Source organism: Papio anubis, chromosome 1 (genome assembly GCF_008728515.1).
Source record: "Papio anubis isolate 15944 chromosome 1, Panubis1.0, whole genome shotgun sequence".
In the NCBI taxonomy this organism is placed as follows: Eukaryota; Metazoa; Chordata; class Mammalia; order Primates; family Cercopithecidae; genus Papio; species Papio anubis.
The window spans coordinates 46902855-46922947 of NC_044976.1; the positions used below are offsets into that span (position 1 = coordinate 46902855).

The 20093-nt window shown below is 34.4% G+C and overlaps 1 protein-coding gene across 3 annotated transcripts in view; it reads right to left on the reverse strand.

Moving 5' to 3' along the window:
- The window catches only part of SPATA6 (spermatogenesis associated 6), a 191621-nt gene that overhangs the window by 101055 nt on the left and 70473 nt on the right, over positions 1-20093 (reverse strand). For all 3 annotated transcript variants that reach the window (XM_009208244.3, XM_003891853.4, XM_009208234.3), the window contains exons 6-8: positions 17001-17081; positions 12100-12393; positions 8000-8087 (exon numbers count right to left, since the gene is read on the reverse strand). In XM_009208244.3, the coding sequence (XP_009206508.1) occupies positions 8000-8087; positions 12100-12393; positions 17001-17081 (463 nt within the window). The remainder of the gene's footprint in view (positions 1-7999; positions 8088-12099; positions 12394-17000; positions 17082-20093) is intronic.

The window sequence follows — 20093 nt, forward strand, 5'->3', positions numbered from 1 at the left end:
TCAACTGCCTCCTCCCAGGCCCCCCCACAACACATGGGAATTCAAGATGAGATTTGGATGGGGGCACAGCCAAACTATATCAAGGGTAGAGATATGACTGAGTCTTTGGGACTGCAGCACAAACGAGATGCCATTCTGGAACCATTCCCCCAACAGACTGTGCACTATCCTGAAGCCCAGCAGCACTGGGGCTGAGGCATGAGTGCCACTGGGCTGAGGTATGAGTGGTGTACACGCTCCCCACCTGCCAGCTAGGGTGCCATCACAGATGGCAGCATCATCCCAAGCCCCAAGTAGCAGGGCAGAAGTACAGATACTACCTTCCACAACCCAAGCATCCCACTAGTGGCCTGGAGACCACTCTGCCCCCGCCTACCACAGCCAGCACTTGTTCACATCATCGGGGAGCCTGAGACAAGCAAGACAGGCCTGACTCTGCCCCTCCTCCTCCCATGCCAGAGCACACAGTTTGAGGGCCAGAAGACTGCCCAGCCCAGTCCACCACTATTGGCACCTGAATGCTCCTCCCCAGGGAATGAGATTGGGCCTACACTCACAGCCACCACCACCAGAGCTGGCATGTACCTGTATACACCACCTTCAAGCCGGGAGACTGGCACACCTAGATGATCTCAGCCATTGCCAAAAACAGTGTGCACCGCTTGGGACCCAGAGGGTCAACCTGCCACTGTCACAGTCATCACTCATGCCACACTGGCTACCCAGGGGCTTGTGAACCTGCCCATCTGCCTAGCCCATGATGGCTACTACCAGCATCTGAGTAGGCCAACTAGAGGCCATGAATCAGTCCACCAGGACCAGCTAAAATTGCTGCCAGTGCACACCACTCTGGAGCCCAAGGACAGCAATGGTCAGCTCACTACTGCCATCACTGCAATCCAAAGACTAGACTATCTACAGTCCCAGTCCTCAGCAAAACTAGAACACAGCCTCCACTAATAATTACACACTAAGCCAATGAGCAAATCTCAGACACCACTGATGCTGTTTATAAACAACAACAACAACAACAAAAAATCACACAAAGACTACACCAGTGCATGCACCCAGAAAAAGGCCAAAGTGCCCTACCCAACCAGTAATGATGACTCATCTTCAGGAAAAAGTCCCCCCACACAAAAGCAAATTCAAAAAACTGGAACAAACAACTGATATACCAGATGTTCAGATATCAATATAAGGACAAAGAAAAAATTAAAAGCAAGAAAATATGACACCTCCAAACTAACAAAATAATCCTCCAGAAACAGATCCCAATCAAAAAGAAAGTCATGAAATCCCGGAAAAAGAATTTAAATTATTGATTCTAAAGGTACTCAGTGAGATACAAGGCATTCTGAAAAACAATATAAAGGAATCAGAAAAACAATGCACGGCATGAATGAAACTTTTACCAAGGAGATATATATCACAAAAAAAGGACCAAACAGAAACTCTGGAGATGAATTAACTGACTGAACTACAAAATACATTTGATATTTTTTTTTTTTTTTTTTTGAGATAGGGTCTCACTCTGCCACCCAGGCTGGAGTGCAGTGGCACGATTTTGGCTCAATGCAACCTCTGCCTACTGGGTTCAAGCGCTTCTCCTGCCTCAGTCTCCGGAGTAGCTAGGATTACAGGCATGTGCCACCACGCCCAACTAATTTTTTTTTTTTTGGAGACGGAGTTTTGCTCTTGTTGCCCAGGCTGGAGTGCGATCTTTGCTCACTGCAATCTCTGTTTCCTGGATTCAAGCAACTCTCCTGCCTCAGTCTCCCGAGTAGCTATTTTTAGTAGAGACGGGGTTTCCCATGTTGGCCAGGCTGGTCTCGAAGTCCTGGCCTCAAGTGATCCACCTGCCTCGGCCTCCCAAAGTGCTGGGATTACAGGTATAAGCCATCGTGCCTGGCCTACAAAATAAATTTGAAAGCATCAACAATAGACTAAACCAAGCATAAGAACCAGATGTCAGAACTTGGAGATAGGTCTTTTGAAATAACCCAGTCAGGCAAAAATAAGAAATAAAAAATAAACAAAGCCTTTGTGATCTATGGGACACCGTAAAGCAACCAAATATACCAATCATCTGTATCCCCAAAGGAAGAGAATATAAGAGTTCCAAAAACTGATGAAATAATAAATAAAAACTTCTGAAGTCTATCAAGAGACTAGACATTCAGATGCAGGGGGACCAGTAATCCCTAAGCAGATACAACACAAAAAGTCTTTCTCATGGAATATTATAGCCAAAATGTCTAAAGTCAATGACAAAAAAAGAATCCTGAATAACAGAAAAGTGATTAATCACCTATAAAGAAACCCCCATTAGACTAACAGCAGATTTCTAAGTAGAAACCTTACAGACCAGGAATGGGATAATAAATTCAAAATGCTGAAAGAAAAAAATCTGCCAGTCAAGGACACTCACTATTAACATATCCAAAAAAAGATCTTTCATAAATTTAGGAAAAATAAAGTATTTCCCAGGTAAGTAAAAGCTGAGGGAATTCATCACCAGTAAGCCAGCCTACAAGATGTGATCAAGGGAACTCTAAACCTGAAAGCAAAAGAACGACCTTTACCATCTTGAAAACACATGAAAATACAAAACTCAATGATAAAGCAAACACACAAATGAGAAAGAGAAAGGACTCATGGTACAACCACAGATAACCACCAAACCACAATGACAAACAATAAGAGAAAAAGAAAGGACAAAAGAATATAGAAAAGCACCGGAAAATAACAATATGGCAGGAACAAAACCACACATATCAATCATAAACTTGAATGTAAAACTAAAAATAGAACTACCATACAGTCAGCAATCTCACTACTGGGTATTCATCCAAAGGAAAGGAAATCAGTATATTGAAGAGATATTGCAGTACTATTCACAGTCGCCAAAACATGGAATCAACCTGTTTATCAATAGATGAATGGATAAAGAAAAGGTATATATATACACAATGGAATAATAAAGTAATTAGGGCATAAAATTAATGGCATCATGTCATTTGCAGCAACATGAATGGAACTGGGGGGTCACTGTTTCAAGGGAAATAAATCAGGGAATAAAGCCAAATATTGCATGTTCTCATATGAGGAAGCTAAAAATATTCTCTCATAGAAAGTAGAATAATCGATACTAGAGGCTGGGAAGGGTAGGTTGGTAGTGGGGGATGACAAAGAGCAGTAGCTTAACAGGTACAAACATAAGATTAGAAAATAGGTATATTCTGTTGTCAAAGGGGAGCATAGTAACTACTGTTAACAACAATGTATTATATATTTCAAAGTAGCTGGAAAACAGAACTTAAATTATTCCTAACATAAAGAAATGACAAATACACAAAGTGGTAGACAATTTAACCACTCTTCTTTGATCATGACACATTCCACACAACGTAACAAAATATCACATGTACCCAATAAATATGTAAAATGTTACGTATCAATTTTTAAAACAGAAAATCAGAACCATAAAATTCTACTCTCACTCACACATATCACTCAAAAGCATTCTATGGTTCTATATTTTACCTTCCCAAACCACCTTATCCAGAAAATAAAGACCTATAGTAGTCTGTATTCAGCAAATCCTTCAGAATTTTTTATGGTACAAGATATTTTCTAGGTGCCCTGAGCCATACCAGAAATCAGCTGAAATATTAATGTCTTTTACACGATGTCAACTTCTCCACATAATGTCAGTAAGATTCGATTTACTTCAAATGCTTTTCAAAAATTAAAAATAAGAATAAATTCACAGTCCAACTTCTCTTCTGTACAAGTCTAATATATAGCATGATCACAAGTAGCTGAAAAAAAAATGAGAAGGACATCTGGACACGGTGCCTCATACCTGTAATCCCAGCACTTTGGGAGACTAAGGCAGGAGGATCTCCTGAGTTTAGGAGTTCAAGACCAGCCTGGGCAACACTCTACAGCCAAAAAAAAACCCAAAAAATTAGCTGGGCATGGTGGTGCATGCATGCCTGTAGTCCCAGCTACTAAGACAGTTAAGGTGGGAAGATCATTTGAACCAGGGAGGTCGAGGCTGCAGTGAGCCATGTTACATCACACACTCCAGCCTGAATGACAAAGCAAGACCTTGTCTCAGAAAATAAGGACAAGGATATGCTAACTCTGAAAATTAAGGTAATAATTTCTGGAAATAGTATGTATTTCCTGGAAGCTAGCATTATATTAAAAGTTTCTGTATGTTAAAGCACTTGTATGGCTTCTGCATTCCACAAACCATTTATAAACTTACCCTGATTTGCACAGGTTTATAATTTTATTTCTACAAATTAATCTATTACTTTGATCTGAGGTTTCCCAGTGTTCATATTTAATCACCCTCACCACCAATTAGTCACAAACTGTATTTCAAATGTAAGAAATAAAGGAGATGAAAACCAGGGCCCATGGCATTGAAGTAATTATAATCTGTTTTGGTTAAGTTATAACCAAAGTTGAACAACAGCAGTATAAAGAACAAACTAAGTCAGAATGGTATAACAATTATAATATTAAACAGTTATACCAGAGAGTAATCTCTCAAGGTAAGGCAATCAGGAAAAATTTCCTAAAGGTAAAGAAACTTGAGATGGACATAATCATTTAGAAAAGTAGGAAGAAAAAAAAAGAAATAGGTCAAATCTTGTGTGTATGACTTCATGCAACTTACTATCCTTCTTTAAACCTCAGGTTTCTTCATCCATAAGAAATTCAAACAAGAGGGACATGTTTAAAAGCAAACAGAAATTAATGAGATATTTACTAATGAGGATGTACATGATGACTACATGCCATTTTATTCAGAAAATATTAAAACATTACCAGTTACTATTGTCTACTCAAGATATGACATATTGGGATTTGAAATGTTATTTCTATTTTACTTTGTGACAGTTAATCATCTGATAAGGGATTAATGGAAGTTCATAAAATATTACAATTTTACATAGAAATGAGACTCATAAAAGAATCTTCAAAAGACGAGAAGAAAAGAAGGTTCCTCTAAGAGGAGAGAGAGAGTCTAACATATTTCCTAAATTCCTAAGCAAAATGTAAAAAGAGGCCAGGATGGATGTCTTTGATTTCCTCTTCAAATACAAAAATAACTAGATAAAGCTTACAAAAAGCATCACATTACAAGAGATACTGAGTTTCTTCAAAAGGACTGCACAAATTACAATTAGAATTATATAACATGGCAGTAACAGATACAATGTGCTTGAATTTTTTATTTTAAAAAATATACCTTAATGAAAGTAGAGAAAGTAGTATGAGACTGGTAGAAAAGAAGGAGCTAGAAAAGACCTGGATTCTAGATTTGTAACTATCAAGTCACATAACTTCTCTAAACCGCTGCCGTTTTTCTCAAATATAATTAAATCCATCTTCACATGATTATTTTGAGAACTAAAGCAGTAATGTTGGTGAAAATGGCATCCTATAAAAAATAAATATTAGGCAAGATAATTTGCAAGAAAATGTTCAAGAAGAATTTCTATTACAGTAAAATCAAAAGTGAAAATTCATTAAGTGTAAGAGGTCCTACCATAAGAAATCCCCATATGTATTTAAATGGTTGATGAGAACCCAAAAGTTCAGGAACTGCTCAGCTGTCAGCAAGGAGAAAAAATGTAGTTTAAAAAAAAAAAGGGTGGAGGGGGACATTAAGGTCAGAAACGCAAGAAGGAAAAGCTCTAGAAATCCAGCTCTTAAATGTACAAAGAGGAATAGAATTTTTAAAAAATCACTATTTGGCAAAAATCAGAGTAAGAAATTGTTTCAGGCAACAGTCATCAATATATGCTAAAGGAGTCAAAGTTGAGGTATAATAGGATATTACATAATTTCAAAGTATTTCCGTACAATTACAAAAGACAGAAATAGCACCTTTTTGATGGAGAAAACCAGCACATCCATCTTAATCAAATGACTAAAATTAACATCCCCAGTAGTACAGAAACACCACATACCTCCTGGTGTGATGCACTGAGAGTAACACATCACTTCTGTTGTATTCTGGGGGAAAATAAATAATCTGAATCTAATCATGAGGAAAAATCAAACAAACCCAAATTGAGGAACATTCTACAAAATAGCTGGCTTATGCTCTTCAAAATTATCAAAGTCATTAAGCACAATGAAAGACTAAGGAACTAATCCATATTAAGGAAAACAAAAGAGGCATGGCAACTGAATGGTATATATGACAATATTTCTTTTGCTATGAAGATATTATTAGGACAACTGGCAAAATCTGATTTAGCTTTATAGATCAGTTAATATTACTATATCATTGTTAATCTGCTACATTGTTAATTAACTGGTGTTAATCATATAAAATATTGTCTGAATTAATCTGTTCAGGCTACCATAACAAAATATCATGGACTGGGTAGCTTAAACAACAGAATTTTATTTCTCACAGTTCTGAAGACTGAAAATTAGAAATCAGAGTGTCAGCATGGTCAGGTTCTGGTAAGTTCTCTCTTCCTCTCTTGTAGATGGCTGCCTTCTAGTTGGGTCCTCAAATGGCAGCGAGAGAAGGAGAGAACAAGTTCTCTGGTGTATTTGTTTGTAAGAACAATAATGTCATTATGAAGGGCCCATTCTCAGGACCTCATCTAAACCTAATCACTCCCAAAGCCTCCATCTCTAAACTGCCATATTAGGGGCTAGGCCTTCAACATATGAACTTTTAGGGCATACAAATTCAGTCCATAATAATATTCCTGTCAAAAAAAATCTATACACAGACTCATACACAGACAGAGGAAAGAGAAAAAGAGAAAGAAAAAGCAAATATTATTGTTTATGGATTCTGAGTGAAAGCTATATGGCAATTCTTTGTACTACTATTACTTTTCTGTAAGTCTGAAATTAAGTCAAAATCAAAATAAAAAGTTAAAAGAAAATAACAACTCATTATTGACCTCTCTGATTATACCTCTACGTAGGCAGCTGACTGCTTTGATTAAAAGTTATTAGGAATTACAACAGTTCTGCTGGCAAATATGTAATTGTCAAGAAAAATCAGATGCTTAAGTGTTCCCAAAAAATCTTCCACAGAAACATCTACCTTAAAGTTACTTTACATTGGCTTGTTCCTAAAGCTCATTTTCCGTGTCCATAAGCTTCTTCCGAGAGAGAACAGTGTGTAACATCTGTTTCTAATTTCACATAATCTGCTATTGTGGATATAAAAGACTTGTTGATTATCACATCTATCTCCCTGCTAGTGCTAAAAAACAAAAACAAGCACGAACTCTGCATGTTTTCAGAAAAGAATGTTTAATTTCATCACTAAAAAAATAAGAGATTACACACAACATGTTAGAAATAGAGATGAAGCTCACTCAATGTAATGATTCTATTAATGATTCTATTTTTTTTTCGCTCAATCTCCTTTTTCTTCCTCTATGACTTTCTTAGTATGTACTAAATTAACTTTAAAGGCTGCTAGGGAATACTTATTGAACTCACTAGCCAATGTCTACAGATATTAACACTCAATACCCTTAATTATACAATACTATTTAACCTTCTTCACAAAAATTATATTCATATTGAACTTAAGAAGCAACTTATCTAACCATAGGACTGCTAGGGCTACAGATGAAAAACCATTCTTATCAACATAGTTAAAATTACTTGGTGAGAAAAGGGTTCCACAGTTAAGTTTATAAAATGTTGAGTAAAAGTAATCAAGTCATTTTTTACTAGAATATATCACATTTTTTAACATGTTAATATATATATTCTAAATCTCAAGGTAGGAAATGATTTATAGTAGCACAGAAATCCTAATATTTTAGAGAGTAACTATATGGGTGCACCACAAGTTGTAAAAAGCTACATTATACAATATTATCCAATAATGTTACAAAGATTCTGTTTTTGTTAATTAATGCCAAATTAAAAGCTTGATTGTAGCTCAGGCAACTATGGCAATGAATAAAGAAAACTTCTAGCTTACCATTGTGCACCCTTGACCAACCATCTCTTTCACAGTCTCTGCCAGAAGATCCAAATAAAGTATCAGCCCTGGGACTTGGGGGATCAACCTAGAGGAAGCAGGATTTTTATGTAAAAGACAGTTGAAACGTTCCTACACTTTCAATCTCATGGCACCAGAAAAACTACTAGGGTACAGAGAGCATACATAATCAGGGAAATATGATGGTGCCCATGAGAGTCAGGCATGTTCCTAACAGTTTATTCAAGTATTTGGTTGTTCATTGCAAAATAAAATTGAAATTTAACTTCAAAAATTTTTAATTATATATATGTGCTTACTTTAAAATAAACAGACTTGGAATTGAAATGTTTATTACTCCAGTGCCTAGTTTGCTTTTTTTAACAAGGTTAAAAAAAGAGCAATATACTTTGCCATATTTTTAAAAGTCTAGTCATTTGCTTATCTCCTTAGCATGCACATTTTTAATTCAAACAGTGTCTTTACTTGGCTGCTTTCAGAGCCCAGCATGCTCAGTGATCTATAGCTTAATATAATAATAGTTAACCACATTTCCTAATAAAAAGTAAAAATAATGATACAAATGTGTAAAAAAAAATTCCTATTCATCAAAATTTAAAATTTTTGTGCATCAAAAAATAATATCAACAGAATGAAAAGGCAACCCATTGAATCAGCGACAATATTTACAAATCATTTATTGGATAAGGGGTTATTATCCGGAATAAAGAGCCCCTACAACTCAATAACAAAAACAAATAGATTTAAAAATGAACTTGAATAGACATTTATCCAAAGAAGTTATACAAATGGCCAATAAGAACATGAAAAGAAAAAATTCAACATTGCTAATCATTAAGGAGACAGAAATCAAAATCATAGTGAGATACTACTTCACTGTAATTTTGAGATACCACAAAATCATAGTGACATACCCATTAGGATGGCTACTATGAAAATAAAGTGTTGGAGAAGAACACTTGCAATTTGTTGGTGTGCAGTGCAAAATGGTATACCTGCTATAAAAAACACTATGTCAGGGTCTCAAACAATTTAAAACAGAATTATGACATGACTCAGCAATTTTTCATCTAGGTATATACACGAAAGAGTTGAAAGCAGGGCCTCAAAAATATATTTGTACACCTATGTTTACAGCAGCATTATTCACACTGTACACATTGTGACACAGCAACATTACTCATAATATCCAAAAGATGGAAGCAAACCAAGTGTCTATCAAGAGGAGAATGAACAAACAAATGTAGTATATACATATAAGAAAATATTATTCAACTGTAAAAGGGAGATTCTCACATATGCTATAACATAGATGAACCTTTATGAATATTATACTAAGTTAAATAAGCCAATCAAAATAGGACACAGGATATATAATCATACTTATATGAGGTATCAAGAGTAGTCAAATTCACAGAAATTGTAGAATGGTAGTGGTTGTCACGTGTTGGGGGAGACAGGAATGTAAAGTTATTGCTTAATGGGCACAGAGTTTCAGTTTAGCAAGATGAAAAAAGTTCTAGAGATAGATGGTTGGCATGGTTGTATAACAACATGAATATACTTAATGTCTCTAAACTACACACTCAAAGATGGTTAAAACGGTAAATTTTATAATATATATAACCACAATTTAAAAAAACAATTTTTTTAAAAAAGACAACCCACACAATGGGTAAAATGTGGTATATAGCCTTACAACAGGATATAATTAAGCCATAAAAAGGAATCAAGTACTGATATATGCAACATGGATGAACCTCAAAAACACTGTGCTAAGTGAAAAAAGCCAGACACAAAAGGCCAAATGTTATATAATTCTATTTATATGAAATGTTGTATAATTCTATTTATAATTCTATTTATAGGCAAATTCATAGAGATAGAAAGCAGATTAGTGGTTGCCAAGACTATGGGAAGGAAGGAATGGGGAGTGAATACTTAATGAGTACAGAGTTTCCATTTAGGAGACGAAGAAGTTCTGGAACCAGATAGCTGCGTAACACTGTGAACATCCTTAAAACAACTGAATTGTACAGTTTAAATCTGAAATGGTAAATTTATGTGTATTTTACCACAGTAGAAAAAGAAAAGATCTTATTATGCGTAAATGAAAAATAAAAAGGCTGTTTTACTCCTCTAGGATAATTGCACCAGTTTCTTCAGAAGCATGCTAATTGATTTCTTAAAACTGTTTCCTTATCTTCAAGATGAAAGAATCTTGGAAGCATGTGAATTGATTTCTTAAGACTGTTTCCTTATTCTTTAAGACTACTTTTCATAAAAGTAATCTTACAATGTAGATTACCATGTACATTCACTACAATGTCTTTCCTGAAAGTGTTACATTTCGCATATGCATGTATTAAGTTAAAATTGTGTTTGGTTACCAATTTGCTAAGTGCTTCTAAAACCATGAATGGATATGGAGAAAAAAAAAACTCTATGTTTATAAATACAATTGGAAAATTCACTTTCCTATTTAATAATGTAAGCAATTTTCTAAGTATAGACTTAGGAGTAGGCATTTCTGCTTATTGAAAAGCTAGGGAGGGAAACCATTTAAATACAAATTTCAAAGTTTGTATCAAGCAATATTAGAATTATTCCATTCTAAACACTGACATAAAAAGTAATAATAAAACAAACATTTAAACAAAAGCAGTTATTTTTCCAAACAATTTTAATGTGGCTCACCCCTAAAATATTTCAGTTTATTTTTGTGCATAAGCGTTTTAATTAAAATGTTACTATTACTTCGGATGAAAATATAGTATATCCTTTCTTTTCAATTTAATTTGTAATTATGGGAAGATTTAAAATTAAAGGCATTCTAAAACTGTCATCAAATATGCAACTAAAATATTATCTGAATATTGGTCAAACAACAAAAAAGTGAACAAAAGTTAAAATCAAATTCTGTAGAAATGAGAAAAGTAGTCACAATAACCTCAATAAAATACTGCTGCTTAAAAGCATCCATTATACTATAAATTTTCATTTATAATGAAACAATCTATTACTTAAGAGTTTAAAAAAATGACTCAGTCAAAATATAGGTGGAATGAAATGTTGCTTAAGATAATATTTAAATTGTTTTAAAAAGGTATCATAAAGAAAATCTGAACTTTCAGATTGTGTATGTTCAAAAAGTTATTAGACCACCGAAGGGGCATATTTTCATGTTGGATGAATTCATTCTAAAATTTAGAAAAAATGAATTAAAGAAATTAGTCAGAAATATTTTTATAGATATCCCAAAAAGTTATTTTGCTTCTATCAGCACTGAAACCTTGAGGTTTAGTATTATTATATATATATTATATTAATTCATATTTTTATTAGTTTGAAAGCGTTCAGTGAAGAATTGCTTTTAAGGTAAAAATACTTTATAAAAGTTCAGAAAACTATGAAGATTCTGAGGGAGTCCTTTACTAAACATTCTGATTCCAAACCCTTAAATTTAGCCAAAGTCTATTTGATAATCACATAAACACAAGACTCTAAATTTCAACTATATCAACAGCACAATTCAGTACAGAAAGATTAGAACTAGGTTACCCTTAAATGAACTTTCTGCATTTTCAAAGGCCTTCCCATAACCATCAAACAACAATTTGCTTCGAAGATCCATTATACAAAGCTTACCCAAGGGATGTAATTTGAAAGGAAACTTACTTTCCATTTTAATTTTAAAACTTGAAAAAGGAGAGTCTTCCTTTTCATAAAGAATATTTGGTTCTCTTTTAAAGCCCTACTCTGCCATTTCAGTACTAATGTCAATTACAACCAAGTTCAGTTGGTAGAGTTATGATGATATCTACTGTAGAAGAAAGGAAACCGGTACTAAGAGATTTAACATGGCATTCATAACACAGCTTGATCTCTGTCAGGTCTGAAGACTGAAAAAACCCAAGTTCTTTCATTCTAAATTAATTTCCCATCTTAGACTTGCCAGGGTAGCAGTCAGGAAAGAAAAGTATTAATATAAGCTAGAAGTTGAAAGATATTTCAGAATAACTTTTTTTGGGGGGAAAAACTGATCAGTTTCAAACAGAAATACTTAAAAGAACACATACATGTCTAATCACAAATGGAGGTTTATCTGTTTCTTTTTTGAACTCATAGGGTCCCAGATTTAAATGGGCCAGCCGCCGCCTGGTGTCTTCAGATAGCTCACACATGCGTCTTTTTGTGTAGGGAGATGGAGAGTGTGATTTTGAAGAAATTGTAGGCTGTTCATAGTTTTTTGCATTTATACAGTATTTACTTCTCTCAGGTGACTTGGATTTTTTCTTTTGTGATCTTGATGTTCTGTTTTGCAGTCTGCCATGTGATTTTTCAACTGGAGCCAAATGGTAAATAAATTTATCCTAAACATAAAAAATAAAAATTAACTTGGTCAAAGGGGATTTTTAAAATTCCTATTGGTGGGAAAAAATTTAAAAAGTAATTTAAATAAGACACACGAAATCTATCAAGGCCAACTGGATCAGTCCTTCCTATCTGTGCTGATCCTGTGATAAGTCAAATCCACATTCTCCTAGATAACTCTTTCTGCAGCAGTTATTAAAGTACATTGTCTCAAACTTCCTTAAGTCCAACTAACAAGGACTTTATAAAAATTAAAGCCCAATACTTAATCACTTGAAAACTTTAAGAAACAAAGTCAAAAAAATTATTTTTCAGTATGCTAAAAAAGTGCAAACATTGGTTATCAAATATATTTAAATATTCATGTAATTGGCTATATAAGAGAACTATGTTTAGTAATGTTAAAAATACATGCCAAATTAGTTGATTACAAAATCTTTAAAGATAAAACTATAAAAATAAGTTTCATCTCTTCTGCTATAATTATATATATATGTACAACACAAAAATATAAAGAACTCTATACATATTTTAATGAAATGTGTTATTTGGATTGCAATACATACTTTTAAGCTCCCTTCCAAGCTGTAACCTCACAATGACAGATAAACATACCATCTTAATTCTGGTCCCATATTTTTATAAAATTAGAAACATAAAAAACATTATCAACTTAGTAATATATTTTATCTTCTAATAAAACTGGTTAGCAGTCTAAAAATTTTGAGGCTAAAATTTGATAATTCTAACGTTTTTACTGTTAGAATAACATCTTATTCAAAGAATCTCTGCCTTATAAATGCCTTAATAGTTGGATTCCAAGCAAGTAATATAATATGTGATACTCTATCCAGAGTTATAAGAAGCTTTTTAATTCAAGAAAATGAACTGCTGAGAATTTTTAAATGTCTTCCTAACTTTAATCACTTTTAAAAGCCACCAATCCTACCTCCTGCTCTACTTCCTCAACACCTCTCTACTTGCTAAGGGTAACTAAGTGAATAAAATACAAATGTGAATAGGATGAAGAAGAGTCAAATTTTTTAAGTGGACACACAGGAAAGAAAATTAATTTTCCTAATTGGAAAAGTAAGTTTCAGCTGGGACAACGGTCTATGCATTTCATGCAGACCAGTTGCATCAGATTACTTCATCTTTCCTTCTTCTGTAGTTCGTGGTATGCTTCTGGACCTTCTCCACCTTGTTCAATGATTTCAAAAAGTAATTCAGAATTTTTCTACCATATCCATTTCACCCATCTCTATGACATCACAGACTTACAGAAGCAAGGAATGTTAGCAATAAAAATGATCTTTGAGTTTACTAAAACATTCAAGCAATGAATCTTTCTAAGACCTTGGAATCATGAGTTTCTGTTTTTCAGCTTTAATTATCTAATTCTACTCCATCTTGGATTTCCTAAATATGCAGATCCCTTGCATCCCAATTCTTAAAATCCCTTGCTGACCAAAACCTCTTTTCTTCAACCTACTTCTTACTCACTGAATCTGTTACTTACCCTTCTCACCTCCTCAGTCCCTAGAACTCTTCCCCCAAGTTCTTTACATATTTTTAGTATCTCTTACCTCCAGACCCAACTAAACTCATCATCAGCCATTTCAGCAATGCTGTAAAGTTCCTTCTTATATATTTACCTCTGATTATATCAAACCTTAATTAATCTCATCTTCTTTATTAAAGCTTTTAATACTGCATACTACTAGAGAAAGTTATAAATTACGTAGCATTTACTACAAATGCATGCTGTCTAACCTAGTTATTCCTTAATGGATCCTGTTCATGCCGAGTAAAACTTTTAAAAAGTGACTGTGTTATACCATTTATAAAATGGATTGACCATGTGACTTGCTTTGGACAACAGGAAAATAGCACATGTAGCACAAGGAGAGAGACTTGAAAAGTGCTTATCCTCTCTTATTCCTAAAAACCTTCCTGTCACCACATGATGAGCTGGAATTCTTAGCCTGATAGATGATGGGACTATCTCATCCCAGCTGAAATCAAGTTCAACACCAGAAATTTAAGATCCTTCCCTGGGCAAAACATCTGCCACTGTCAGACATGTGAGTAAAGCCATCCTAAACCATTCATTCCTAGCCAACCATTCTAGACTAAAAAAATCAACCAGCAGATCCACAGAACTGTGAGAAACATTTGCTGTTTTAAGCCACTAAGTTAGTGAGGTCTGTAATACAACCAAAGCTATGTGATACAGCAGATTAACAAATTTATATTCATAAAGTTACTACTGATATTTAACTACTTAATAATGAATTCCACTTTGCAGTAGGTAAAAACAATGAGTAGAAATGAAAACTAGTTTTATTCCAGAAAATTCATAGTAATATGCTTAATTTTTCAGTCCATTCAATTGGTGACAAAACATCCAATTTGAAAATAAAGTGCCGAAAGGAATAAAGATCATTACAAGTATTTTTGTAAACCTAAACATGTTTTTACAGTTTCACTCCTCTCAAAAGTAAAAATAGTTTGTATTATTGTCTTTGAAACTAAAAATGCTGCTTTACCGCTATTAAAACTTTAATTGTAACGAACATTCACCTTAAAAAGTAGACTTATCACTTTCTTAAATACAATCAAAGGGTGTTAACATTCAGAATTTTAATGTAAAAGTGAATATTGTGTTGTGCCTACCAGGTAATTTTTTCTATGTCATATTTCAACTACTGTCTTCTGTATCTCCCCGTCTTAATTTATTTAAAAAATATATCATTAGTAACAGCTGCAATATTCTAAATAATAATGTTACATGCCAGACATATTGCATATATTCCCTAATTTTTACAGCAGCCTTATGAGGAACTCGAACCCAAAACTGTTTCTGGAAAGAATATTTAAAGAAAACATATTTCCTTAAATAATAACACCAATGCCTTTTCTCTCATATCTGTGTTCAATAAAGATCCCAAGTCAAAAAAATAAAAAATAAAAATAAAATGGAAAAGTCTTGTCAAAAGTTTCCAGATGGAAATGTTAGTTCATAAGTACAATTAAACTACAAATGGGTAATGGCTTTACATTCAGAAACGGCTTTCACCAAGCTGTACCCTTAGAATGTATATACTTTTCTATGTGTATGCTACGTTTCAAACAAAATGTTAAAAAGAAAAAATTACTTCTCTATCCATCTATTGGAAGAACATACTCCAGTGTGATGAAAAAAACTATCTGAGTCCAGGCAAAGCATTTGTAACCATTTACAATGTGCAGAGTGCACATCTCTAAAACAAGTCAATAACATATCTCTGCATTTGGCAACCATAGGTTTTTAGAGCTCTAAAAGCTGTGTTTCAGCTTGCATCTAAAAGATAAATAACTACAGCCTGACTCTGAATTATTAAATATCTTTCTAAATAAAATAAGAATGTTCCCCTCAATAATTCTATATTTTACCTTTCTTGGCTTAAGTCACAGTTATCATCCTCAGCAAATTTACCTGAATACTGATAATGCAGTAAATGAACAATCCACTCCTTCCATGATAAGCCCAGTCCTGCCCTTTTTGAGCCCTCTGGGCTATACATATTATTGGCTCTTCATCATAGATGGGTCACTGTTACCCAATCACAGTGCAACTGCACATGAGTGATATCTGGACATTATTAGATAACCTGTGGACAAGGAAGTAAGCCACCCTGGTGACTCAGTAATAAGTCAGACTAGGCTAGGCACATTAGTGCACACCTGTAATCCCAGCATTTTGGGAGGCCAAGGTGGACAGATTGCTTGAGCCCTGGAGTTCAAGACCAGCCTGGGCAGCATGGCAAATTCTATCTCAAAAAAATTCAAAAGTTAGCCGCATATGGTGGCATGCACCTAAAGTCCCAGCTACTAAGAGGACTGATGCAGAAGGATCGCTTAAGCCCGGGAAATCAAAGCTGCATTCCCCTGCACTCCACCCTGGGCAAGAGAGTGAAACCCTGTCTCAAAAATATAAAAAAAGGAAAAACAAGAAGTCAGACAAATGGAGTATTAGATCCAGATATCTCAGCTTACTAAAGGCTTTTTTCAAAGACACAGATGATCCTTAGGCTGGAATGTTCAAGATTCTCTTGATCTGGAAGTACCAGTATGGCCACCAAATTGAGCAACAGTCCCTCAAGAAATCAGAGACAGTCAAGAAACCATACTCACTAAACACCAGTATCCCAGTCTGATAACTCTGGTAACATCTGCTTAAAAAGGTATCCTTTGAACCTTTGGCAGTAACCTGTAACTTCCATAACATTTCAAGAAGCCTAGATCTCTGTGAGAATACTTGATCCTAACATCTTTATGGTAGCTTGATTTCTGTGCACTAAAATCAAAAGGTCCAAGAAGTAAAAAAACAGTAGTAATAATAATCACATGATAACATCCTCTATCATACATACCAAGCTTTTCATTCTCACATTTACTAAGATGTAACCAAACTGTTAAATACCTACATTGTTTTACTTCAACTAAAAATTAATGCCCCAAAAAGTGAAAAGAGCTGCAGCCAAAATAAGTAACACTTGCCAAAAGGCCACAAATATGACCAAATAAATTAAACCATTAAATACTTTATATAAATAATTTTAACCTGAGTGCGGCATTTCCTGGAACTTATCAAACATTCAGTAATCACTGAAGTTGTAGAAAATTCCAGCTTTGGAGAACTTCCCTGAGAAGAAAAAAGAGAGTATTATTAGACATTTCCATTTAAATAGAAATAATTATTAATGATAAGAATATGACCTGAAGTAACAAACACCTGTCAAAGTTCAGCTGTTTCACTGTTAGTTTGACCTTTTTATTAAAGATAAAGACAACATAGTAATGGCTAAATGTTAGCAAGTAACAGTGTCTCTGCTGATGATTCCATTATGAGTGATTATATTACTTTTATAAAATAATTAGTCTATTTTTTCATTTTTAAGTATTTCCCTGTCAAATTGTTTTAAATTTTTAAACTATGACATATTATAGTCATAAATATATAAACATACTTAATAAATTTCAGCTTTTTACTTTTACAACTTAAGACATATTCAACTATATAGTCAAGAAACAAATGTTAGCTTGATTTAGCCATTGCACAATGTATACATATATCAAACATCATGTTGTATATCATAAATATATACAATTTGTATTTCTCAATTAATTTTTTTTCTTAGACACAAGGTCTCTGGAGTATAGTGGTGCCATCACAGCTCACTGCAGACTCTAACTCTTGGACTTAAGTGATCCTTTCCCCTCAGCCTTCCAAGCAGCTAGGACTACAAGACACACCACCGCATTCAGCTAATTTTTTCATTATTTTGTAGATACAGGATCTCACTATGTCATGCAGGCTGGTGTCAAACTCCTGGCCTCAAGCAGTCCTCCAGCCTCAGCCTCCCAAAGCACTGGAATTACAGGCATGAGCCACTGGGTCTGGCCTGTCCATTAAAATTTTAAAAACACAAAAACAAAAAACCCAGCTCCTGGGCATATAGTTCTTGACAATAGAAAAGATAAGTCTCTACTAATTCTGCCAACATTTTTTCCTATAATGTATCTTACATTCATATCTAGAAATGAACGTGGCTTATATTTCTAACATTTCAATCACCACCTTGAACACTGTTTGAAATAAATAGAGATAAATGGTAAAATTCGAAAGGACAGTCACAAAGTATCTGTGAAAATATTTGGAAGCACACAATTACACATTCACCAAAACATTAAAGAATACAGTCTATGGACAGGGCAGTTTCATTCTAATACAGTAAAAATCAGACACTGACCAAAGTATTAGGTCGGTGCAAAAGCAATTGTGATTCAATACCTACATTTGGCCTCAACAAATCAAGTCTGTGACCAGCTAAGTTTAAAAACATCATACATGTTAAAAGAAAAGGTAAATCGGAGTTGCCTAACAATTGACTGAACTGATGTAGTCTTGAAAATCTAACACTGTCATTCTTACCACATTCTATTCATTAGAATCACTACAGTCTACACTCAAGAAGAGTAGTTAAGCTACATTTTTCAATGTGTGTTCTTCTACAACCATATCTTAATAGTGATATCCACTATATCTACTCGTTAATTACCTAGTACTACAAAACAAATTACCTTGAAACTTAGTGGTTTAAAGCATCAGTATACATTTATTATCTCACGTAATTTCTATGGGTCAGAAATCTGAGATAGGTTAAGCTATGTGTTTCTGTGCTGAAATTTCTCATGAAATTGTGGTCAAGATGTCATTTAGGCTGCAGTCAACTGAAAACTTGACTGGAGCTTGAGAATCTGCTTCTCAAGAAGGTTCATTCACAGGGCTGTTGGCTGGAAGCCTCAGTTCCTTTCTAGCTTTTGGCAAGAACATTCAGCAACTCATAAACCTCTCCAAAGAGCTACTGAGTGTCCTCATGATGCAGCTCTAGTTAATCAAAGTGGATGATCCAAGAGCAAAGCAAGAAGGAAGCCACAATGATGTAGTCTCAGAATCTAACACTGTCACCCCTACCACATTCTATTCATTAGACTCACTAACTATAATCCAAACTCAAGGACAGAGTAGTTATGCTACCTTTTCAATGAAGGAGTAGCAAAAACTTTGTGCACAGATTTAAAACTACCAGTCTGCTCTCTGACCACAAATAACTTACATTTCTCTCGCATGCAAAATACATTCATGCTCTACCAAAAAAAAAAAAGAAAAGGAAGGAATTAAAATCTCATCCTTGTACAACTTCAGCCTGAAATCCAGGATGTTGGCATCTAAATAAAATCCTGGTATAGATAAGGCTGCTGAGGTGTAGTTCTTTATGTACAGCTCCTAAAATACAGTTTCTCACAATCAGAAGACATATGACCTAAAAAGAAAAGTTATCTGCCTCACACATGCCCAAGGTGCACATGTGCAGCAGGGACAGGACAATCACTATAGACATTCCTGTTTGAGCCCAGGAGGTCAAGGCTGCAATAAGCCATGATCTTGCAACTGTACTCCAGCCTGGGTGACAAAGAAAGACTCTGACTCAAAAACAAAACAAAACAAAAGAATCCCTTGTTCATCAGTAAACCTCAGCTTTTCCTCCTCAGGTCTTCAATTTATTAGATGAGGCCCACTCAAATTGCCAAAGTAATCTCAAAAGTTATCTCCTTTATTTAAAGTCAAGTGATTGTAAATACTAATCACAACTATCAAATACTTCTTAGAATAACATCTAGACTTGTGTTTGATCAAATAACTGGGCACCATAATCTAGCCAAACTGACACATAAAACTAATCATCACACCATTTGAAATGTCAGTTCATCTATGAAGTCTACAACAAGATGCAATTCATTCATTCAATTTAATCAAGAGACATGTATTAAGTACCTACTCCAGGCAAGGTACTGTGTTAAGAGTTAAATTCAAAGATGAGAAAGTCAAAGATTCTGTTTTTATAGAGTTCACATTCTAGAACAGGAGATATTATCATCATCACTACTCCATCATCACCATCATGATATTCATGGCTATCATCCTATCACTAACATTTATTGAGTGTTTACTTGCTAGACACTGCTATAACCATTTACAAGTTTACACTAATCCACCCAAAAACCCCATGATATCTCCATGTTATGGTGCTTTGCCAATGGTTACTCAGTTCATCCATCAAAGTGCCAGAATTTAATCCCAAAAGTTGTCTGA